This window comes from Barbus barbus (genome assembly GCF_936440315.1).
Source record: "Barbus barbus genome assembly, chromosome: 8".
NCBI classification, from domain to species: domain Eukaryota; kingdom Metazoa; phylum Chordata; class Actinopteri; order Cypriniformes; family Cyprinidae; genus Barbus; species Barbus barbus.
The window spans coordinates 20,903,226-20,929,216 of record NC_136736.1 but is presented as its reverse complement, the minus strand read 5'-3'; the positions used below and the strand labels follow the sequence as shown (position 1 = coordinate 20,929,216).

Below are 25,991 nucleotides of genomic sequence, written 5' to 3'. Positions count from 1 at the left end.
ACACACACTCACATACACACACTCTCTATGAAAGTGTTAAGTTAGTCCTAGGAGGATAAACATGCTCTTGCTCTGCAGAAACATGAGTCCCTTGGGAGAACCATCTAACTGACAATCTATCACTCACTCTGTAGTCATAGACCAGTGAAGTTCTGTTTCACATCCAAATTAATCTATGGTTTTCTGTGAAAGGTCCATTAAAAAGAGCAAAAACCACATGGTTAATGTTTCATTTTAGAATAACATTTAGGTTTAAATTTAAACAAACATATAAGAATAAATAAAACTTTACATATTTAATATAACATAGCATGCAAATTTAATATGTGTATTGTGTATATACAACACAGCTCCTCAGTGCACTGCAAGTGGCCAATTCGGTGAGCAAACAAAAGGTGGAAGTTCAAAACTAGCCTCCTGCCTCATTTCTTTCTGGTCCTCTCTTTAAAACCGGAGTCTTTAAAACACAAAAGTCACGATTTTACAATGGCACCAGGCGCCCTGAGGTTCATGTATGGAGCCTGGCGTAAATTTGGCGTCTTCATTGGCGGCACAAAGACCCACAGCCACTTAACCAGTGGTGGTGGGGGGAGACCAAGGCCGGGGTTCGGGAGCCGCTATTATGTGCAATGGCCCTTGAGCAGAACTGGTCATAGGGCAAAACCTGTGATCCAAAATCCTGTCCTGCTGCGGGTCAGTAGAGAGGGGTGCCCCTGGGCCCGTTCTTAGGTCCTCTCTGATTCCCCTGAGGGAAAACTTTCAGTGTCCGCACTGCTTTCAGCCTAGCGCACGGGGGTCAGGGGATGGAGGTTAAAGGTCAGGCCAGAGTTTGCCTGGCTAGAGACAGACAGGATCAGTGTGGCTTTAGGCCATTATAGCTCTCTTTAGCCTAGACACAAAAACTGCTAAAGGCTTTTCACCCCTTGGTTGAATGAGGGGGGTGTTTCTAAATGTGGGGGGACTGCTGTGCTTTTTGTTTTTTTAAGAAAAAGGGATAACAGCATGGCAAATTGATACATTATTACATTTGAAGGCACTTCTTTGCTTCTCATTTGCACCTATCAGACCTTTTTTGCAAGGTTAAGAAAAGTGAAACATGTTTGAAATGTTCCACAGCTTCAAAGTCAAATAAACTGAAGGTGATTTCCAGGTTGTTAGTCAAGTCCTCCATTCGGTTTTGATGCACGCCAACCCTGTTATGCTGATCCACAGTGACAAGCTCACGCAGGACCCAAACTGGGCTTTGAGTGAGCTTTCGGTATCAAGTGTGACCATGTAATGTGAGCCACATGTCTTATTATTAAATGAACGCAATCAGCCCCTGAAAAATGCCAGGATGCAACGCGCGTGCTAACAAAATGGCTGTCTGTTGTAATGAATATTTCAAGAGGTCTGGACATTTGTTAAAGTCGATGCCAAACACTCTCAGGGCCTCCGAGTGTGCAGTTGGGATTGCTGTCTGACTTTGGTTTGGGGCCGAACGACAAAAGGTTCAACTGAGGGTTAGAGTGTTATGAAAGGTTTCACAAGAGAGAGTGTAAGGGGGGAAAGGGGGGAAAGTTTGAAATCAAGATTAGTTTAAAGCTTTGATCAAGGACCCTTGACGCTTTCATAGTAGCATGACAAGGATTGGTTGTGACCGTACATGTGCTAGGGCCAATTTTTATGGAAAGGTGATGGGGGCAGCCGGGCAGAGAGCTGCACTGTCTCCATGACAACTGCCCTCACACCAAGTCCCAGCAAGCTCCAGTTACCAAGAGGAAGTCAACTCACTAGAGAAACGTCTAATCATGTAATAGCCTCCACATTTGTGAAAAACAAAATATCAGTGGAAGGCAAAAAACAAATCCAGGGACCGACTGATGCCTGAATAAGAGGAAATAAGCACAAGCACAGCTTTGTGCATGTGAATAAATATGGATTCATGACAAATGAAAAAAAAAAAAAAAAAACTAAGGTAGTATGACTCACAAATAATTTTTGGTTGTCATACACATATGTTGACATACCTTCACGTCAGACGTGTCCCTCTGGCAGTTTCTCCAGGCTCTGGACACTGAAGAGAAAGTGCGATCTGCGTGGTCAAATTTCCCACCTTGGAAATTCAGGAAGAATGTCGTGAAAGGCTCCTGAGAATAGAAGAGAACAAAAAAATATGGACTTTCCACACACATTCACGCTAAAATGAGTATTAAAAAGTCATGTTAGGGCCTAAAACAACTACAGGGCAAATTCCTTTGAGCACAGATCATGTATTTAATAAATATGAGTCTTCTTTGATCAGTGTTTAGCCTGCAATTTCAACATTTTTCAATATGTGCAGCCAGACCAGTATCTCTTATTTAGCATCGATTCCTGCTGTTCCTAACAAAGCTTTATACAATATGATCCTAATTTGTGTGCACTAAATGACATCCTCTTCCCCAAAAGAGGGACCTGAATGCTAAAGAAACCTGTTATTAACCCTGGTCGGACAGTAAAGCCTTTACAAGTGCATTATTTGTTCTTTTCTAATCATGCTTAATCTTGTTTGTGCAGAATCAATAGGTGGTTCTTTTGAAACAATACCTCCCCAATGAGAAGGATGCAATTCGAGTGAATAGCACCCCGGTAAGCTACACCATGAAAGAAAAATACCCTAATTACGCAGAGGCTTTTGGGTGCTTGACTGAATTTAACACCCTCCTTTTTTCTGTCAAGAGCCTCAATATCACGAGGTTGCTGATTTGTGCTATGGTACATGAATTAGGGTGTTTGGTGAAGTGGATTTGGGATAAGCCTGATAATAATGGGATGGGATCAATACAATGGGCCAACAGGGAATAGCAATGAAAGTGAAAAACTGTAACAATTACAGTGATGGCCAAGAATGGGTTAGTGACCTCTAGCTCTCTCTTTCTCTTTGCGAGTAGAATTTATAAGGAATATGTGAATGCTCTAAACATTAAAACTGAATGAATGAATGATAAGTGTAGATGGATGCTGCACACTGGTGGTGGTTGAGGAGAGACCCCCACATGATTGTAAAGTGCTTTGGGTGTATGGCAATACACAATAAAAGCGCTATATAAATGCATCATTCATTCATTCATTCATTCAATATGTGAATGCTCTAAACATTAAAACTAAATAAAACACAGACCTAATTTAAATGTAAAGCAACTGACACTGTACAAAGGCTCCGAGAGGACCATGGGACTTTATAACTGTAAAACTAATACAGAACTGCTTATATTGAACAAAACTATGCCTCATCAAAATGCTGTTATAAAGCTTAAAATTATTTTCCCCCCGAGTGTCACGTCTTTGTTCTCTGCAGATATTAGAACACAAAGAATGAAGGGAAGATGAGCGATGTGTTGTGTGTTTGTTAGTATGCAGATAAGGCCTACATTTCAATATAACAATAAATCAACCTGACTGAGCACGCACATATGCCCAATTATAAACAACAATTAGTTGCAATGTGTTTCACAACAGATCACATGATATGTAGCATTTTGCCACAGCATAAAGAGCACAGAACTGCTTGTTTTAAAACCCTTTAAAAGGTGCAAATCATTTTGACAATTATGATCATGTCCCGTTAATTTGTCCTACATAAACAGACTATGAAAAAACAAATGTTAAAGGGAATAATGGCACACTGACATGCTTTTCTTTTCTGTGCGACTGATGTTATAAAAAAAAGATTTAAAAATTGTGCAGTTTGGAGTTAGACACATCTCTGTGTTACAGTGTGAAACTTGTGTGTTTATGTGCAACTTACAATCCTGAGTAGCCACATCTGAGTAAAGCTGGAGGTGGAATAGTGTGTGCCGTAGTGGAATTTGGGCACCTGCTCATCCTCCCATGATTCAAAACGTTCAGAGAAGAATGCAGCCCTCTTTGGGTTGAGTGCACCAATAGGCTGTAATGAGAAAGGACAACATTATTGGAATAAACATAAAAGTGAATTAATAAAGCATAAATGTTCAAGAACCAAAGAAATAAATTATTAGAATAAGGACCACAGGTGTTAAAAAGTAATAATTTATTAATGATAATTATTGATTTAAATAATAATTTAGTGCAGCTGTCAAGTTTCATCGATAATAGACTGTTATTTTTAGTGAGTCACATTCAACAGTCTGTTTTCTGTATCTGTGAATAAAACTAAAATCTTACAGTTCATGTAGTTGATTGAACAAAACAATTGTGTTCATTTGTACTGCTGTTCATATGTTTGGGGTCTGTAAGATTTCTAAGATTTCTAAAACTGTAACATTGTGAAATATTATTTACAATTTAAAATAACGCTTTCTTCTTTAATATATTTTAAAATGTAACTTATTCCTGTGATAGCAAACCTAAAAATGTAGCAGCTATTAATTTTCAGTATCACATTATCTTCCAGAAATCATTCTATTATCTATTATAATCATTCTATTTAGTGCTCAAGAAACATTATTACAATCAATGGCGAAAACAGTTTGGAACAGTGGCACTTTTTTGTCAAGATTCAGTGAATGACAAATTGAAATGTCAGTCTTATAGCATTATACATTTACTTTAATGTTAAATCAAATTAATGAATCCTTTCTGAATTAAATCATTTATTTTTAAAAATCTTACTGACCCCTACTTTTTAATAGTTATGCATATTTGTACATTCATAATGCTGTTAATACATTAACAGTAAAGGGTATATTGAATTTAAGGCAGGGGAGTTTGTATGAGAGTTCATATATATGGCTAATGCTCTCTTGCCCTGCATTGGGTTTTATCAGAAGCATTGATTAGCTGCTTTAATTCTTCATTGATCTGAAGAAACCCAGCATATGGAAACAGGTCATTATTTAAATGTTAATTTATATGTTTTGTTATTACCCTGCTGAGTCTTTATTACTCTTGAACTGCAGCTCTCTCTCTCTGTCTGTCTCTCATATCTTAGTACGATCAATAGTAATGGAATGATGGAGTTCCTTGAAATGAGAGTGGGCAGGACAGATCGACCATCTCCATCTTCCTCTCATATCATAGCTGTGTAATGAGGGTCCTCAGCTGCTTTTCTATTGATTACAATGGTGCTAGGACAATATGCGTGTGAATCCACTGATTGTATCTTTTAATGCTCCACTGTGCTTATGTGTCTATGTGTGCCTGCATTAATGTGAAATTTAACACTGTGCAAGAAGGCCAAGAGCTGTGGAGCTCATTTCAAAATAAAGGTTAATTATATTTCACTGATTCTAATATAATCGTGATTAAACCACATCTTGGATTTAATTGGGATTTAAAAAGGAGCACTGTTTAATCAACATTTGATTGTAAATCACTAAAGCTTGTATAATTGTCACTGAAATGTAATAGACTTATGCTGAATGCATTCTGTGTGTGTGTGTGTGTGTGTACGTGTAAACTGGAATGCAGCCCTGGGCTGACAATGACACACGGTCTGCTCTCTTGTGGCAACTACGGTGAGAACACACACTGAATTAAACATTGTGCGATTTAACTGATTGATTGCGGTAATAACAGGACCCTCATTAAAGAAAGAAAAGGGAGAGCAGGATAAAAAACATCTCTGTCATAGCTCAGTGTGAGTGTGTGTGTGTGAGTGAGAGAGTGTTTCTATGTGGATGTGTAAATTTGTGTGCATGTATATGAGTGTGTGTGTGTTTGTGCGAGCCCCTCGTGTTGTTTACGCCAGTAAATTACGCTCGGAGGCGCTCCAGTACAATAGGGTCTCGTGACAGTGTCGTTCATCAGGGTTATCCCTGTACCACAGCGCAGTGTGATGGAGTGAACGCACACCACCAACCCTAATACGCTCTGGCAGCATTGCTGAATATTTCTCTAGTGACGGCTCAAATAAATGAGCTGCCCCAATGTTTTTAATTAGACTGCAAATCTGAACAGACTGCCAGTAGCTATGAGAATCAGCACTTCACCGTGCTGCTCAAAATTCAGGGTTTCTGAGGGGGGAATTCATGAATTGAGCCTGATAGTTTTGTGCATTTGCACACGATTGACAATTAAACAAATCACAAACATGTCCAAAAATTCTCTGCTGGATGCAATTTGCATTCCGCACTGTGACCTGGGCACCTGAATTGGCTTCTTTAAATGCAGAAAGTGTGCTTGACAAGACAGTGGCTTAATTTAAGTTCTGAATTAGACTTAAATTGGGGGTTTTTGGGGTTTTTTTTGCACTGAAACACAGCAAGCAAAAGGTGTGCAATGTAATATATTACTATAAGAACTAATCCACTATGCTACATAACATGTCTAAATACCCCCCCCCCCCCCCCCCAACATTGCATGTTTTCTGTGTCTCTTTAATCAAACACACCTGATTCAGATCATCAGCTCATTAGAAGAGACTCCAAGACCTGAAATTGGCGAGTCAGACAAAGGAGAGATGCAAAATGTGCAGTTTTGGGGGGGGCTCTAGGAACCACTGCATTATACAAGGTGTGAATGTGTATCTAGTGCTCAGATGAAAGGGTGTAAATGATTTGATGCAGGGCGAATCAATATGCCATTAACTATATCACAGTGAGGGTGGAGAAACAGGTCAATAAATTTTGTTATCTTTGTTAATGTACAACTATAATACCATGCCTTAGCCAGGACATCTTTTATTTTATCTGTCACTTCACTAGTATAGGATGTCTCCCTCATATATTTCTTAATATATCAGATAAAATATTAAAGTCACAATGGAAATCATATTGCTTAGCATTCTTTTATCACAATGTTGCAATTAATGTCAGCATGAAATGGAAATTCACCCTATTTTCTAAATGTATTTACTGATCTTATTGTGAATGATTAATTCTTGCATGTTTCTTTTTGATTTTTCTGTTTTTTTGAGCTCACAATGTTTAATCAAACTGTCATAACTCGATCTGATATGATATGAAATTATAGTCTTCTCACTGGTGACGTATGCCAAACTTCTCCAATCATTTAGTCTATACTTAAACCCCACCCTTTTCTTACAATTGATTGCAAGTTCACATTCAGATCTGCCTCCATCCAATCAACAACCATTAAATAGAACCCTAAATTTTTCCTTTTCTATAATCGGTTTCACTTGGATTTACAGTAGTTTCATAATATGGACGAAAATCTGCTGCTGTTTCCATTTCAATGCAACTTTAAGTAAACATGAGAGAGATTTTTGCCATTTTCTGTATGTCTCCACTTTAGCTTCTAACATAAGACAATTTATTAAATAACATTTGAGTTATTTCCTCATTTTTTTTCCCTTTCAAACCTTTCAATTTATAGGTTTCTGCCATGTCCTCAAATTCCCTCTTGTTAGTCTTTTGCAAAATTAATTTAACTAAGAGAGGGAAGTTCCTTGATGTCAACATCATTCAGGAAGTGACTTTTTCGTAGAAAAGCTTCAGTACATCAATAAAAATGAATACATAATTAATTCACTTTCCCAACCTGACCTGTGTGAGTCTCTCTGTTACGCGTTTGGAACAATTTCAGTCGTAATCCTAATATGGTTTTGATGCATTGTGATATGTATTGTAGCGTGTACATTATTGTGAAGTATTTTAAAAGGTATAAAAGAGTAAAAAGAAGCAACTGATGAATATGCTTGTGTATCAATATTTACTGAGACACATAAGAAGCGAAAATATATTTGGAAAGCGGCTCGCTCAGTTGTGTCAGTTTTGTTCTTTCTGGCTGCAGTGATAATTCTGGCTGAACCAGATGTCATGAAGAGGTTAGAGGTTAGAGTTTATGATAAGAAAGCCAGCGGGGTCATAACGATGAGACAAAAGGAACATAAATTCATGAAGCACATTCCTCTGCCCGCAGGGAAGACAGTCCATGTGACACGGCGTCTATGGCAATTTCACCTCACTGTGTAAAAGGTCCCACATGACCTGCTTCTATCAAAGCAGTGCTAGGATGTGGTATACGCAGACGACAAGAGGGAGCAGGAGGGGTTAACGACAAAAAGAGGAAAGACACACAGCATATGCAAGGTTCATATGGCCTTCACAGGCGAGACAGTGTTGTCATGGTCCACTGGTCATACACTGATATTGCCTGTGTCAACAGCATGAATAAAGCAGTTGAAATAAAGATTGTTGAGATTTGCTGTTGTTCGCTGCAGAAGGAGGGGTGGCTGCTCTCGCTCGGCCTCCGTTTCTCCCTAAGGCTTGAAAGCTTGACTGAACATAAAGGCAAGGCTGTCAAAACTCAAGAGAGAGTTTGAGGGAGGGAGGGATGGAAAGAGAGAAACAAAGGCGAGGGTGATGTAGGATGGTGTACGGGACTGTTGTCTTTTAACCTAGTGGGCGGAAGCCACTGCAAAGAAACAGAACAGGGCTGAACAAATTATAAATAAATAAAGAGATATGCTGCAAGCTGTGTGTTGGCTACAACAGCGTGTGTCTCTGTGTATATGTATTTGTTTAAGCATGTACTGGGGGAAACATAACTGTCTGCCACTAACAGCTGAAAACTAGATACAGTATATACATCGCATTGCTAATATAAACAGATTTTTTCTTTAATTGATTGGCATCCTTATTTTTTTTTTACTATAACATTACGAAGCATGGCACAAAGTCTCAGAATACTTTTGAGTGATGAAACATTCAAGAGCAAAGACTTGGTAAATATGAGTTTTGAACCGATTCTTTGAAATGGACAGCCTGAAATAATCAATGCATAGAACTGAGCTGCAATTGAGGTTTAAATCCGAGATTTTTTTTTTACTCTCACACTTGCAAATCATGAAACAAAAATACCTTTTAGATGGTCTTTAGGAACTTATGTTAATTAAGTTAACTGTCAAATAAAAAAGTACATTAATTAAAACAATGTTTTATTGTATTGCATATTCACAAAGTTGGTTCATTTTATATTGTCAACTACATAATATGAAGATATTCCAGTTATATAATATACTGTATATTAACCTAAACTATTCTGTACCTGAAAGAAATATGGTGTTTGCCGAATCTGAATTGGTAAAACACAGAGACATTTCTTTGCTAAAGGCAATGCAGTAGATACAGATAGCATCATGCATATAAATCTGCACTGGAGAGTAATATAAGCAATGATCTCAGTCTGAAGACAGTAAGGGTGACTTCTGAAACATCATGGTTCTTTTTGCACAGGAATTCATCTTACATCTTACATTATCTCTCAGTCCTTTGTTTTCCTGCCTCTTAGAACTGATTTATTCTGCCATTTTGGGTCAGAGTGGACACTCGTTCGATCATCTGAGCTCTAAAAGTAATCCTCTATCCTCCCTCCATTGGCCACCATCACATGAAATTGATGGTCATTTTTGAGGCAGTGACTGGCAAGCTTTCACAAGCACTTTTAAAGTGGAGTTTAAGGGTGGAGGCGTTTTAAAACACAACTTTTGTCCTGCAACTCAATTACCCAAATGGTGCAATGTGAGTAAAAAGCATTCTTTTGGAGGAGTGCCCCCCAGCTCCCTGACATAAAATATTTATCAGGTCTAGACTGAGGAAGAAGCTCTTCAAAACACCAGTTTTGAGATACAAACATAAGTGAGCCACATTTAAATAAAATGGAAATAAACATCATCGTCAGGACAGGATGGACTGGACTGAATATCTCAACTAGCATGATGTTCCTTCTGACTAATGCTGGTTAATCACGGTCACATCAGCGAAACAGCTATTAGTAGTTCAGGGATAAACTCGCTACACAACAATCGATTGCAATTACAGACCACGGTATCAGGACTACAGAATGATCAACCAGGAGAACAACCTCAATCCACTAGCCTCAAGTGTTTGAGTCCTGAGTCCTGATTTAGGAGAACACAAGCCTTGTTAGCAAAGCTCTAATATGGATCATGGAAAATGCAGCTACAGATTTGCAGTGTTGAAATATGATATACTATAGACACAGAATATTTAATCATTATATGTATGTTTACATGTTTAATATATAATTATAAGTCTGAGTACAGACTGATCCTTAGCGATACAAAAAATGAAAAACTGGAAACGGACAAAGTTTTCAAATAAAGAATTCTGAAAAATTTAAAACAAACGTTAAGAGACAACATGAATAAAACATATTTAACATGCTGCACTATTACGCTGCAACAAAAACTATTAAAATAAAAGGATTTTCACTGGTGGTGTGTACTGTTTGTTTACTAGCAACAAAACAAAAAACTGAAAGATGTATACTAGTAATAAAACTAGTACATTCATTGTATACTGTATACTCTGTAGTAAAAGAAAAATACATTGATATCTGCCAATTTTGAGATTATGGCAACTAGCCTTTTTTTTTTCAACACCCAGGTCCTTTGTTTAAAATTAAATTAGCAGCCGATTAATCAAAAGTGACAGTAAATACAAATATAATGTTTCAAAAGATTTTTCTTTATTTCAAATAAATCCAGTTCATCAAAGAATGCATTTCACAATATTACTGTACCATTTTTGATCAAATAAATGCAACCTTGGTGAGCATAAGAGACTTCTCTGACGGATAAACTTTTGAACGGTGGTGTACATCTCATTTGCTGCTTTTGAAATGAAGTGTATTTACTGTATATCAGCATTATATCAATTACTAGCCACACTGATTATCAATATACGCATTGACTGGATGGGCCACTAATATGATTTCACGCCACCTAAAGCTCTGTTTGCAAAAGAAAAGAGATAAGAAAAATCCTTCTGAACTGCCTTCAAATGGTGTGATACAATTTAAGATACCTATGTATTGAGCGAGAGACTGAGAGAGACAAAGGCAGGTCTGGTGTTCCCAGCAGTGAGCTGTGTCAGTCTGTCTGTGTGGTTAGCCGAAGTACTACTACGCTCATTAATTAGCTCCTTAGGGAGGCTGGCTAACGGGAATGTGGGAGGAGGTGAAAGCGGGATGTAGGGGCTTCTGAGGGGTTGATTGTGGGGGAGAGGGGAGGAGGAGAGACACGGGCCCATTATCTGACTTGTCTGCGGTTGAGGGTGCCTGGCATGAGGTGACGTGCACGTGGCCGCAAGCGCTGTACTACATGAACGGTCAGACTCCCATCGATGGGTCTAGAGCAGCAGTCATTCCCTCCCTCACTAGATGGCTACATATGTCTATCAGACTCAGCCTCATCATTAAAACTGCCGGACGGGGTTTTCACACAAATACTCCCATGTACTCTTGTTTTCAAAACTTCTCTTCAGACATGTCCCTCAGTCTGTAAAACTACAGGAGCTCTTTGAGGTTCAGGCTGTTGGCTTTGTGTGTGTATGTGGTCATGTGTTTACCTTGGATAGATCTCTGTAGTTGCTGGGCAGAGTGAGGTCGAGATCTTCGCTGTCGTAGTTGGTGATTACCCAGGGGAACACGGGATACTGGTTCAGATCATTATATGTACGGCCTGAAACACAAGCAGGGTCGAGACTCCTCACACATTTCCTCAAGTCTTATTACCATAATCATGACTTTACTTCATCATCATGTTCAATGTAATTACAAAGAGTCTCGAATAAAGAAAACACAGAAACTAGAGATACTGAAGAAACAGTGATTACAGAGAGCAGAAGACAACTGTCATTTTTAGTTTCAAAGATGTAGCCTCTTTTCAAATAACTTTTCAAACTTTGTTAGTTGTCTAACACTATGTCCTAACCAAATGTGACAAGATTCCAGTCTTAGTAGTTTGGTTCAGGAAGGTATCAATAGCCAGATTTTCCAGTTTCTCCGCATCTGGAGAGATTCAGCACCACAGATCATTTCATAAAGTTAACATCTATAACACCAGCATTAGACTTTTTAAATCATTTTAGCTCAAAACTCACTTTCAGATAGCAGCGTGTGTTTGAAATAACTCGATCCGATGTGGATTATGATCACCATACAAGGCAGAAAAATGTATAAGTGATGCAAAAGACTATGCACGCTAGTCATTAACGTTACCATAGTAAACATGGTAAATAAATACATACAGCTTCTCTATTATAATTGTGTATTTCTTTAGTAACATATTTTATCTGTCAAAAGTCTTGTCTCGTCTACGCTCTGCGTATGCCATAAAAAAATATAATAATGGTTTTTGTTCGGGAGCTCCCTCTGCTACTCAGCTGGTATTTTTGATGGTAAAAAAATATCGAAATGATCATTCTTTCTAAATGTGATGTATGCTGGGATTAAAAGTAAGACTCGACTGAATAAGGGTATTTGTCCTCTTTCTTTTGTGAAATAGCGGTTCATACCGCTTTATTTTTGTGTGACTAATTTTCAATCCTGATAAATTAATTATGCTTTTGGATTAAATCTTTAACAAAACATGCAAACAAATGTTCGTTTTGTGATCGCGCTAGTTCCAGTGACTTATTTCTGATTAGTTTTCTGATAACTTCTCTTTGTTGGTGAAATGATGGCCCGACGGTGGAAACGCATCGTGATTTTGGGCTCAGTGCTACAGGTCCGAGGCTATTAGCCCCGCCCAGCCCATTTAAAGCACTGGCTCGCACTGGCCCGACAGTAGAAAAGCAGCTAGTGTGGGCAGAACTACATTGCCCAACAGCAAAAAAAAAAAAATGAAGTTACCAACAGTGTTTAGCTAGTCACAGCTGATTAGGACAGAAACCCAGATTAATACGCAATTAATACCCGGATTTTGTCGCTTGCTGTGTCACATAGAGGTGTTAGGGCAAAGAGTTATTCATTCATTAGTACATTCAGCTTTATATGTACATTCAGTGTTCAGGTATCATTGGTTTTTACCAGATATGGTGTTGAGGAACATGAGGTACTCAAAGTTGGAGATCTCTCGTTTTTGCCAACGCTGGGTCATGTTGGAGGCCTTGTAGAGCTGTTTCGGACTGGCCAGAGAAATCCGTCTGTCGGAAAAACACAAATCACATTCAGAAATTCAAAGACTAACCTGAAATGTGCATGTCTTTGCTGTTCAGTTAGTTTACAAAACATTATTTAATGTGCAATTTCAAATATGAGCTCTTTTTGTTTTCAGTACATTTTGTAAATTAAGAAATATGCATGATCAGAAGAAAATTGCACAGATTTTATGGCATAAGCCAGGCTTAACAAAAATGTATCGACAAAGGACCTCTAAATGGAAAAAACCTAAAGCTGTGCATTTAAAAAAGTGCCAACTGGTTTAATACAACATCTGTATAAATAAAACAGACACAATATGATAAGCCATTTTGTTCATTTGCGCTCTGATGAAAAAATGTCAATAAGAAGCCAATGTTTGAATTCCAGTATTGTTATACAAAATACCACTCGGCCAGTCAGATTCAATGACAGGAACTCTTATATAATTCAGAATATAACCTACATCCAAATCCAGACATGAACACAGACACACAATGGCCTCATGGGTAATGTGGGAACCTGTTAAATGAACATGCACAGTGCAAGCAAATATGTGGACACTAAAACAAATGACTCTCCATCCAATTAAAACAAAACGAAATTAGAGAATTCATCACTGTCACCCAGCATGATTATAGTCATTAGGCCTCTCTGAAGTTTCCAATGCCCTTTGCCCCTCCTAACACAGAGGCAAAGCAGTAACAACGCTAGGGAAATGCCACATGAATGTTAGCAGAAGGGCATAAGTGAATTCATGGCAGGAGAGGGCTGTCTGTAATGGTCAGTACCTCTACAATCACATCACACATTCTTTCATTGCCAGGAGGAGACATCCCGAGACCTCTGTGGGATCAATATTCACTATATTCTGTTACCCACATCGTTATTTTAGTTACTTAATTGTAATGAATGTTTACTTTTAATAAGAACACTGATTTAGAAGGATATTGTGATGGAATTTCACTTGTCTAAATCATCTTTTCTTTGGCTGAACTACAACAGCAGCAGTGTGTGTGTGTGTGTTTCCAGTCTGCCCTGTAGGCTCTGCTCTCACCCCAGTATTTATTTCTCAGTTGGGGAGATAAATAAATGATGTGAATTGTGTTTGTGTGAAGGTAATTAGGCAGTGTTACAGACACCCTTGACACCATACACACATTAACACACACACAAACAAGCAGTGTTAGGCCAGAAACACATTTAACGGAAGTACGCAAACGTAGAATTGAATGCCTAGCCAACAGATTGCAAGAGCAGAACTGAGTGACCATGAACGAAGATGGCAGAAAGATAGCAAATCACATACTTTTGGGGGGTTCTGCACAAGTTGCAAGTGTCATTGAAATTAAAGGGATAGTTCATCCAAAAATGAAAATTCTGTCATCATTTACTCACCCTCAACTAGTTCCAAACCTGTATGAATTTCTTTGTTCTGCCAAACACAAAGGAAGATATTCTGAAGAAAGTTTGTAACCAGGCTGTTTTGGGCCACCATTGACTACCATAGTAGGAAAAAAAATACTATGGAAGTCAATGGTGCCCCAGAACTGCTCTGTTTCCCACATTCTTCAGAATATCTTCCTTTGTGTTCAGCAGAACAAAGACATTCACACAGGTTTGGAACTACTTAAGGGTGAGTAAATGATGACATTTTTGGGTGAAAATGGGAATGGGAATATATAGCTTTCTGCATGCATTATAGATTTCAAATAGAAGAGAAAAAGAGTGTTTACTACTGTAAATGCATGGTGCAAATGAAACAGAGAACATGCCTGGTCTGAGGAAGGCCAAAATTCGTGCCGACTCCAACTCTGGGGAGACAGTGCACCACCTTTTTCACTATGGCCGCATCTGGGAAGTTGAACATGACTGCCGCTGTAAGGAGAAAAGAGAATTTAATACACATCATTCCCTGTGTGTGAATAAAACGAGCACAATTTTTGTTGAGCTGTTTGAACTGTCCTTTCAAAATTGTTAATTTTTTACAATTATTTTAAAATTGTAATTATTATATACTATTTTCATTTATTTTTCCCTCTAAGGCTGACTAAGGTTAAATTTTAGTAAAGGTTTTTTTCCAGTCTTTTTTTCCACAATAGATCAATGAATGGTTCCCAGCCTGTTTCCTGATCTCCTCAAAAAATGCATTTTGATGCCTCATGCTATGACCCCATTTAAGATAATACAGAACATCTATGGATCAGAGCTTACTTCTGTTGGCCATGAAGACCTCCAATGCTGTATTCTGTAGCAGATAGCGGCGAGAGAAAACTGCTCTGATCTCTGTGAACTGCCATTTCCCATGCAGACCCTCTGTGTAGGCCAAAATCTGTACAGGAGAGACAAAGAAAAACAATTGATCAAGAGAAATGTAAAAAATTAAGGGGATATGAGTGAGAAAGCAGTGGGGCAGAGGGAAGATTTTAGTTCATTTATCACCCATAGCTCATGCCCAGGGTCGCAGAGCAGGATTAATGTATATTATTGATCAGTCCTCATGAAAAAGAGATGCTTTAAGCGCTAAAATGAGCCCATTCAGACACACTGAAGAGGTGCAGGAAGGCCACAGTTCACTAAAAGGTAATCAGTACCAAGAGAACTGGAAATCTATCAATATTTGCCCTTCAAGTTGGTGTGAGCGAAACATGGTTTTATCATGTGCTTCTGCTGCTGCACAACCATCACATTTTTGTTGTTCAGAAAATACAAGAAACGCTGAAAACAACTTTAACAAAGTGCAAGAAATGCTAAAAAAAAATGCTTTTTATATCTAGGGTTATATACAAAAGGGTTTTCATACACGTTTAATTAAAAATGATTTACTGGGATTAGAGACATTGGAATTCATCACTAAAAGTTATTAATTTGCCGTTTAATTGGGAAGGAAGGGAGTAAGCTATAGATGTTTTTCAGATAGCAGGAAATAGACTACGATAAATGCAAATACAATACAATAAAATGTATTAATTACAAATTAATATACATTGTAACATTTTATACATTTATTTTTATAAAACAAACAAATAAATAAATGCAACTAACCATATAATGATGTATAGTTAACAAAAGTAATATGCATATTTTTAAGAAAAGGAAGGCCAACACACTTCATATTTGTCATTTCTGATGTGAAACGCTACAATACTTTGTTGCAAATTTGTCTGGTAAAAGCCACCAAATTGGGCTTCCAACAATGGCAGGTTTCCTGATCCTGGAAAATGCCAGATACTCAGCTGTGACAAACACACTAGTCTTATCTAAAGACGCTCACTGTTTTCTAATTTAGCTTAATTACAGATTGGTTGATAGGACAGAAGAGGAGAAAAAGACCACCACACCTGATCTGAGCGGCTCTGATTAGGGCAGATAAACAGCTGAGTTTTTCAGACACTTAGATCTTCTAGTACCAAAGCTAACGCTGATATGTATTAATGAGAGAAAGAGAAGAGGATAGAAGAAGACAGAACGAGAGGGCAGCAGCTGTGCTGTGCGCTCAGAGCAATGTCACTGCTTCTGTCTGCTCTGCAGCCTCACTTCAAAGTCTCCAGAGTTCAATTAAATGTGGATTAGGGCTGTTCCACCGCCACGGTAATGCTGCCGTTCGCCACCGCAAACTCCCTGACAAGCGGCATGTGAGACGGCCATGCTCTCCTATTTATCTTCCTCATCTCCTCTCTGTCAGGCTGTTGGTATGGAAACCCAAACATTAATGTGATATCCGATGCGCTATCCAACCAAGGTATCATGGAGAAGTTTGAGCATGGAAGAGTTTAGTATAGCTGAGCGATCACGGATAGGGTCGTAAAGATGAAATCCCTTCTTTACCCAAGTGTAATGGAGGAACTTCATCTGAAGGATCTGTCTGTTTGCATTGTGTATTAGCAGCTGCCATTGACTGGTAATGAAATTAACCTCATGTGAGCAGTGTTAATGCAGAGATAGTCCCCCGTCCTCCCACCCACCCACACACCACTCAACACGACACGACAATATAGCACACACTTCACTATCAGATCATTACCTGCCATTCTAAATGGAAGGAGTAAGAGTCAATGTAAATATAAACTGTTAAGCATGGGCTTTATGGGTGATTGTTAAGCTGTTGTTTAGAGGCTCAAGTCAAAAGAGACAACCCTCAAGAAGGTATGTGCCAGTAGTACTAAAATTCTAGCATAATAACGTCAGTAATACACTTTTGGGTTAGTTATGTTTTTTTTTAATACATTTATTTAATTTGTGTGTTATTCTGAAAGAAATTCAGCAAGGAATTCAAAGTGAATGTAAAGACATTTATAATGGCCCAAGACTTCTATTTCAAATAAATGCTGTTCCTTTGAACTTTCTATTCATCAAAGAATCCTTTTAAAAATCTACCATGTTTTCCACAAAAATATTAAGCAGCACAACTGTTTTCAAAACTGATAAGAAGACATGCTGAGCGCCATATCAGCATCACCCTAATGAAAAATAAATATACTAAAATGTACTTGAAATATATTTATTATATGCTAAGTAGACTACAAACACTTATTTATGTACTGAATAAAATACCCTAGCAATTGCACTTTTAGTACACTAAATCTACTAAATTGGAAAATCTAAAACTAAATTTTGTACTTAATGCACTTTAATTGTGTGGAAGTAGGGCTGAATACCAACTAAAGATATACTGAAGTATCTGACTGCTGTTATATATATATCTGATTGCGCTAAAGTGGAACTATTGCAAGTATACTTCAGGTACACACAGAAAAAAATGCTTTTCTTAGATTTTTTGTCTTGTTTTCATCCCAGATATCTAAAAATTCTTAAATCAAGAAGGATTTTCTAGACAAGTAAACATTACTGTCTTGTTTTAAGAAAAACAAGTAAAAATTAAGTGAGTTTTTGCTTGAAGCAAGCAAACGAGCAAAATATTCTGCCAATGGGGTAAGAAAAATAATCTCGTTTTCTGTTTGAAATAAGATTATTTTGCTTACCCCATTGGCAGATTATTTTACTTGTTCTAAGCAAAAACTCACTTAATTTTGACTTATTTTTTCTGAAAACAAGACAATAATTATTACTTGTCTAGAAGATCCTTCTTGATTTAAGATTTTTTTTTTTATATATCTTGGCTGGAAACAAGACAAAAAATCTAAGTAAGAAAAGCATTTTTTGCAGTGCACTTTAATCTTGCATTTTAAAGACTGATATTAGATCATACAATCCTCATCAATAGTGGCATTAAAACACATTTAGGCTTAATATTAATAAATGTGCATTGTGCAAAAATAGCACTACAAATAAAGGTTAATTATTATTGTTATATCAGTAATGCTTGAGCTATATGTCAGGAAATATGTTAATAGATTTGATTTTGAACTATACTTAGTATGAAATAAATGTATTTTAAATATATTGCTTTTTTACTAGGGCAAATCCAGAAATTGTAATGGTAGTGTATGACCAATATTAAAAATGTATACAATTTTGTTTCAAAGAAATACAATTTGGATCAAATACCAAATACTGATTTTAAAGGTTCAATCTTTACCATAAACTTTACAAGTGAGTGCTCGACGATGGCAGTAGTAATCAAAAATAAGAAAATAGGCTAAATGAGTGTAACAATTAAATATACAACATTTCTGCATCACTATCAGAATGTACAAACAAGAACTGTTAATAAAAAAAGTTGCAAAGTCGCTCGTTGCTCATTCCTTTAGGATGACAGTCATCTGAAAGGGGCATCTGGAGATGAGATTCAGACCGTCAAATCTTGCTGACTAAAAAGACGACCTTTAACCTGTGGTTCATTCCATCTCTACAGCAGAACTACTTCAATAGTTCACACTTTATCTGGCTCCTGTCTACTCAAACCCTAAGGAATAAAGGAATGATGCAGTACCTTGGCTTGACATGCTGTAGGTGGATATGACAGTCTGTTGTGTGTCTAATATCTTACTTTTTATATACCTCACATACTACTAGCCTTGCAATGAACTCTATAGGTTCTCTTGATTGTTGTCCAAAAACCTGCTAATAGCGGATATTTCTAAAATTCTAAAATTCGTCATGCCATTGTTTCAACAACCTTATGCAACATCACAACATTTATTTTCATCGAGTTTCACTGACTTTTGGCCAAAATCTTGTATTGACAATGGAAGAGTCAAACCACTCTCTAACGTCAACTCCAGCAAATCCCAAAGACTTTTAATTGGGGTTAAGGAGGCCTATGTGTGAAAATGATTTCTTACGCTCACTTAACCACTTTCACTATCTGAGCACAGTGAAAACTGTTATTGTCATCCTGGAATATGGCTATGGATTACATCTTCTGACATGGTTGTTTAAGAAATGAAAAGCTACCCACTGTACCAGTAATGTAACCTAGCAATGTAAATGGAAAAGAAGATGCAAAACTTACTGTTTATCATAGAATGTGAATGAATCAAAGCTGCAAAACAGCTTTGTCTGTGACGAAGAAAACAAACAAAACATTTAAAGCTGTCTTTAAAGCCTTTTTACAGATTTTTTTTGTCAATTCTTGTTCTAAATGAAATGTTCTTTCATTCATGCCAAAAAAGAAGCTCAATTTCAAGGCCACGCCACTGATGCCAAACTGACAACAAAAGGTTGAAGCTGAAATGGGAGTGTGTTCGTATGTGTGTGCCATTTCAAACCGCTCAACCTGTTAGGATCGAGAGGCAGCAAGTCATTTCTGAGTGCTGTCATTTGTCTCTGTCAGCCGCCGAAACGAGTCTGAGATGAAGAGGGACACATCTCTCAAACACACACTCTGTCCTCTGCCAAAGGACCCTGTGTGCGCAAACGACATCCTCCGAGCGACACACACACCAGGGACCACCGCTCGAGAGCATGTGCTCCGTCTCTGACAAAATTGAATGAAATCTAATTGAAAATACCCCCCCACCCCAAGCCAAAAAAGAAGGGAAAGGGGGGTGAGCGGGAGAGAAAAACAGCAAGAGATAGCAAGTGTGAGACAGAGAGCGAGTGAACTATCCAGCGCTCTCTCAGAAAGATAAATGAGTCTCTGAATAGCAGTCTCTGTTGGGCAAAGTGTGCACTTGTGTTTGAGCAGTGATAAGAGCGTTCGCAGCCAGGAAAAGGAAACGGCTCTCCTGCCGCTGATAGAATCCCCATCCTTGCTTATAAAATGTGTAATAAACGAGTATTATAACGCTCAATTTGAAGCTTGGCAACCGATGGCATGAAATGACATGGAGAGAGAGAGAGAGAGAGCATGTGAGAGCACACACACTCAATACTGGTTTTTAATGTGCCTATGCATCTGCGGAGCAAAATGAGGTGATTGAAGTTCAATTTGTATGCTGTTATTAAGTGTTTCCGCCTGGCTGAGTGTGTTAAAGATTGTGGATGGGACATTTATTATTACCTTTTGGTCAAATGAAGTGGCCTGGGCGATAAGGTGATGAAATTAATGAGGAGGAGGAAGTGGGTGATCCATCAACATTCAGAGCCAAGCGCACTGGAGATGCAATATTGGAAAACTTGATAGAATTCATGGGAATGAAAGGGAGGAGATATTAGAGAGGGACTGCAGTTACTAACGCATCTGGCCATGTAAATACCAAGCTAGCATGTGCGCACACACACGTAGACATATAGCATATAAGACATATAAAATGACTTGTATGAGAGACCGAAGGCAACTGTAACTCTCAGAATTTTTCTGTCACAGATAAGCTTATTCACTTACTCAACACACACAAGTTCTCTCTCTGACTCAGAAAAACATAGTTTTGTTTTGTTCTACTTTGTGAGAAATTTCACACACACACATTCACACACACACATACATTTTCATATAAACAAATGTTTTATCTATAGGTTATTGTTTGAAACGTGAATAACAGATGCTGAATCTGTCACATGTAGCTACACTACAATATTTTTTGTGGTTTTGAGGTTGTGGGAAATTTAAACACGTTATGAAATAGAAGTTCAATGGACAATGCGAAGAACTGAATCTTTAAAATATATTATGAAGATTATTTGATCAATCTATCTAGTTGAAGACTGTTCTTGACTCATTCACTGATTCAGTGATCTGGTATTATCCTACCGTTGAAATGTTTTAGCAAGCAAGATTTTTTATTTTTGAAAGAAGTCTCTCATGCTCATCAAGACTGCATTTATTTGATCAAAAATACAGTAAAACAGTAATACTGTAAAATATTATTAGAATTAAAAAAGAGTTTTAATATATTTTAAAGTTTTATTTATTCATGTGATGGCAAAGCTGAATTTTACGGTAGTCTTTGCACTACTTAGTGCCACATGATCCTTCTCAAATCATTCTAATATGCTGATTTGGTGCATTTCTTATTAATATGAGTGTGAAAACAGTTGTGCTGTTTAATGTTTTGCACAGTGACAATTGTTCGATGAATAGACGAAATTTCTACATTTTAAACATTTATTTGAAATAGAAATTGTTTGTAAATTTTAATGCATCCTTGATATTAAAAAAAATTATTTCTTCAACAACAATAACAATCTTACTGATCAAAAACTTTTTGAGATTGATCAATAATTCAAAACTGATTTGTGTCAGTAAAAATACAGCTACAATTCACTATATTTCTAAATACATACAAGGTTCACAACTCATAAGCTTCTCCCACAACTCTAAAAATAAAAATAAAAATTCAGCCCGATTAAGAAAAGCATCAAAAAGCAATTAATTCAGTCTTGTTTTCAGACTAAATGTTTTGGAGAGACCCACTGTACTAAAGTTTAAAAAAGTCAAGGCATATGGATGTTAGATCCACGTCATTAAAGAGTACAAAAATTTGCCAAAATATCTTGGGACTGTACAAGCACATGACCTCCCATTAAAAGCATAAAACAAATCAAGCTGCTCACAAGTTTCCCCACAAACAATAATACTATATCAGAAGATTAGCTTCTGTTGTTATCTTCAAAACATTGTAAAATCAGAAAGCAATATCAAAATATTCCACAGAGAGAGTATAAATTCTATTTGATCCTTTTACATAAAGCCCCAAGAGAAGCAATAGCAAATTAATAATATCAACCGATTAAAATGTCTTTGACGTGTAACAATAGCAAATCAGCTCAAGGGATAACAAAAACAAACTATACACCAGTAAAACAAACATTAGCAGTCAGCTGCTAAAGACTGAGAGGAAAAGCACAGAGCATTTTAGCAAATACATACATATTTATATGCATGATAGCTGAAGTGTTCACTTCTTTAAGTATTCAGGCTGAACGTAGTCCAATGGGGATTAGAACTTGCTTTGTTCCTCACCACTCTGTTTGCCAACAGGTTAGCCTTTTAACTTGCTGAGAGAGAGAAAGAAAGAGAGAGAGAGTGAGAGAGGAAATCTTGTGTGGATTTAGAAAAATGTCAAGAGCTATGGGGTTAATTGGAGGAGAAGTGAATCCTTTAGTGCACTTACTCATTAAACATTTGGCCTTTATGTAGAGGCTTGTGGGGGGTGATGGGAAGGACACACAAAACGCACTCTAGGGACTCCAGTAAGGTGAAAGTTAACACCCATTTAATGGTTTAAATGGACAAATAAGGGTGTGTTTGGCTCATAAAAATACAGTTTGGCTGTTTCAGAGTTTTAATGGCTGAAATATTGAATCGCTTCGAATGGCAAAACTATTTGTATACATATTTGTAACAGCTTCAACTAAGCCAATGTGTCAATTTCATATTAGGATTTGTCTGCTTTAAAACAAAATGGTTGAATAACAACAAACGAAGGGATTTGGAAGGTCGATATGCTAGATGACATGGAATATTTTGAGGAAATAACAGAGAAATATGATCAAGAGGAGATGGACTGAATCCCTCCTCCTTTTCTGATTGACATCAATTCAAAGACTTTCTCCATCCTAAGAGATTTAAAGCTCTTTAACCCCAGGGCAAAGAGGGCAGCCTGGCTCACCGAGGAGCTGGACTGAAGAAAGACAGGATAAAGGTGACATAAGTGAGAAGAAGAGGAGCGTGAAATTTGGCAGACATTCACAAATCAACTGTTTTGCTCCAAGTACCTATCTGGCACTGAAGACAGAAGCAACAAGTGAGAGAGAACGGCTATGTTGATGGTGGGCATTGCTAAAAGACTCCAATTAGTCATGTTAGGGACCATATTATGAATATTTGTGAGAATCCATATGACTGAGGGTCTACAGCAAAAGCTGCGTTTGTGAACACCACGTTGGAGAGTGTTGTGAACTAACAGCCTGAACACCTCTGAGAAGCATGGAGAAAATCATGTCGACAGCATTCCCTGTGGTTCAGTCCTTCTCTGAACTCCAAAGCATTCATACGGAGGAGAAACAGCCAGACCAGGTTTAGATCCCGTCGCATCGCCCACCACTTTCACTCCGGTCCGTTGTCACGCCGTTCCTCACTGTGTCTAAGGCAGGATGGCAGAGAAGTGAAGTCCCCCTAATCCTTCTATTGTCCCAGGCCTAATTGGATTTGGAGGAGGGTGGTGGGGTAGAGGGTAAAATATGTGAACCCCCTTTTAGGGTGCCTAAAGGGGGGACTTTAGTTTTTTCATGGCCTGAAAAGGAGGAATCCTCTGGGGATTTAAAGGATTGAAAGGAGACAGAAGCTGGATTATGTTTTTTATGACTGTGTCTTTAAGCAGGTACACAGGGAAGCCCATTACAGGGGAAAAGTGCAGGCAGGGGTTAATGTTGGGATAGATGCTTGCTAAGTATCTGTAAATATGTTGCTCATTTCTGTGGATGTGATTTGTTGCTGTGAGACCTCTCCAGAGAACGCTTCTGAAGAAACACTTGGTGAACTTTCACGCATTTCAAACACGTTACATACCTAAACAAGGAGGCTGCACATCAGCAAAATGGTTTTGGTACTGATTCCTGGGTTGCTGGACAATTTTCAACAGTTCTGGGCCCAAAAAAACTGGCTGATTACATAAAATTTTGTTTAATAGAAAGTTACCATAAGTGTCAATTTTGACATCAAATTCTGACATTTGATTCAGTTACATGCGAGTTCTAAACATTTACTGTATACTGTTTTACCTTTATGCTGTGGCTTTGTTTGGAAAATATGACAAACTTTTTTTATGTACTCGACAAAGATCTAAATGCATTTTGACAGGAAATTGAGTATATACTGAGTCAAATATTAGCAACTTTAAAATCTGTGATTAATTGTGATTAACTCAGAAAAATCCTTTTTACCTAATTGATACCACTGAAAAACTACAAATGTCTAATAACAAACACATTCACTCACATACAAAAAAAATAAAAAAATAACAAGAGAAAAAAAAATGTCTATGAGGAGATGAAATTTATGAAATTGAATAAAACTTGGGAAAAATCGGAAATGGAACACAAACAATGTGACATGCCATGTATTATTTCTAAAATGATTACACAGTCTCATGAACTACCATGTTGGCACCAGCACCATTTTGGTCAAAAAGAAATATAAGTGCACTCTTGGAGTCAACTTGGCTGTTCCATGTCAATCCATTCATTCATCCGTGGAAAAATAGAACGTTTTATTATTTCATAGAATTCCTCATTACGCAGTAAAACAGATTTGTAAAGGCCAAGCCAAGAAGCCTATAGATTATTTGACCTTTGTCTTTATCTTTAAAGTGCCATCTTATTGGTGTGGATCATTGTAATACAGACTCATTTACACTGCTGGTAAAGTGGATCAGATGACGCTTGATCGAATTGTCACCTAAAAGAATCTGTCATGGGCTACACGCCATATTGGGTCCCCATGGAGATGCCATTTCACCCAGACTGGATGCGTCATTAACCAAGACTGAGGAGGTGGCAAAAGTTCTGGATCTTCAAAAAATATATTTGATTTATTGATTAAATTGATTTATTCTAAACAGACAGGTATATCATAGTTAGGGAGGGTAACAAACAAACAAAAAATGAATGAATGAAGAATTTATTCATAATATTAATACAATTCGGCAGAAGGTGAGGATAAAGGTGTGCGTCTAATCTCAGACAAACACGCTCACTCTGGCATCCATAAAGAGTCTCATCCATCTGGCTAGCAGCATATGCCGTGACGTGTGTCAGTGACTGCTCTGCTGAGTAAATGATGGAGAGCAGATCAATCAGGGGACTGGGAGGCCCCAAACCTTCACCCTGTCGGCAGAGGAAAATGGACCAGCTAGCCTCAGGAGCAGGAAACCCACATTCTGTCTGGCGAAAAGGGACTACTGATAATGGCCTTCTATTGTATGATATACCCAATCTGCTGGTACTTGTGCTCAGTCAATCTGCTGGTACTCTAAGGCAGTCTATGCTTTTGGTCAGGTCATGTATTTATACATTTCAAGTGTAATTAAACACATGACATGTGAACCTGCCTTGATAGCTAAAGAATACAAGCCTCTGACAAAGTATCCATATCAAGACTCAAGTCTCCGGTCAAATCTAGTATAAAGACATTCAAGACCAGATCTAAGTTAAGTATTTGGTCATAGGTTCTCAAATCTATTTTGTTACGCTGCAGTTTATGTGGTAAATTAATTTAACTCTGGTTGGTAAGATGTTTTAATGTTTTTGAAAGAAGTCTCTTATGCTCACCAAGGCCACATTTATATGATTTTGAAATAGAGATACTGTGAAAAATTTATACAATTTGACATAACTGTTGTCTGTTACAGTATATGGATATAAAATGTTGCTATGTTGAAAATACAGAAAACGTCCAAACCAAATTAAGAGTAACAATTGAATTGATGTTCAACAAATAAAAAAATGTTTACAATACAGAGAAACAATTGATAAAGCTTGGGTTACTGAATATCAGGTCCCTTTCTACAAAAGCACTTTTTGTAAATGGTTTGATCAATGATAATAATCTAGATTTGCTCTGTTTGACAGAAACCTGGCTAAAACCAGATGAATACACTACTTTAAATGAGTCCATCCCCCAAGATTACAGCTATAGAAATGAGCCACGTCCAAAAGGTAAAGGGGGAGGTGTTGCTACAATTTATAGCAATATTCTCAGTATTTCCCAGAGGGCAGGCTTTAAGTATAACTCGTTTGAAGTTATGGTGCTGCATATAACATTATCTAAAGAAACACGTGTTAGTGATAAATCCCCT

At 37.6% G+C, this 25,991-nt stretch overlaps 1 protein-coding gene across 1 annotated transcript in view; it reads right to left on the bottom strand.

The window, feature by feature from the left end:
- The window catches only part of LOC306874378 (lipopolysaccharide-responsive and beige-like anchor protein), a 270,819-nt gene that overhangs the window by 56,824 nt on the left and 188,004 nt on the right, over positions 1–25,991 (bottom strand). The window contains exons 40-45 of the mRNA XM_079424376.1: positions 15,064–15,181; positions 14,625–14,727; positions 12,739–12,854; positions 11,277–11,389; positions 3,770–3,910; positions 2,010–2,129 (exon numbers count right to left, since the gene is read on the bottom strand). Of these exons, the coding sequence (XP_079280502.1) occupies positions 2,010–2,129; positions 3,770–3,910; positions 11,277–11,389; positions 12,739–12,854; positions 14,625–14,727; positions 15,064–15,181 (711 nt within the window). The remainder of the gene's footprint in view (positions 1–2,009; positions 2,130–3,769; positions 3,911–11,276; positions 11,390–12,738; positions 12,855–14,624; positions 14,728–15,063; positions 15,182–25,991) is intronic.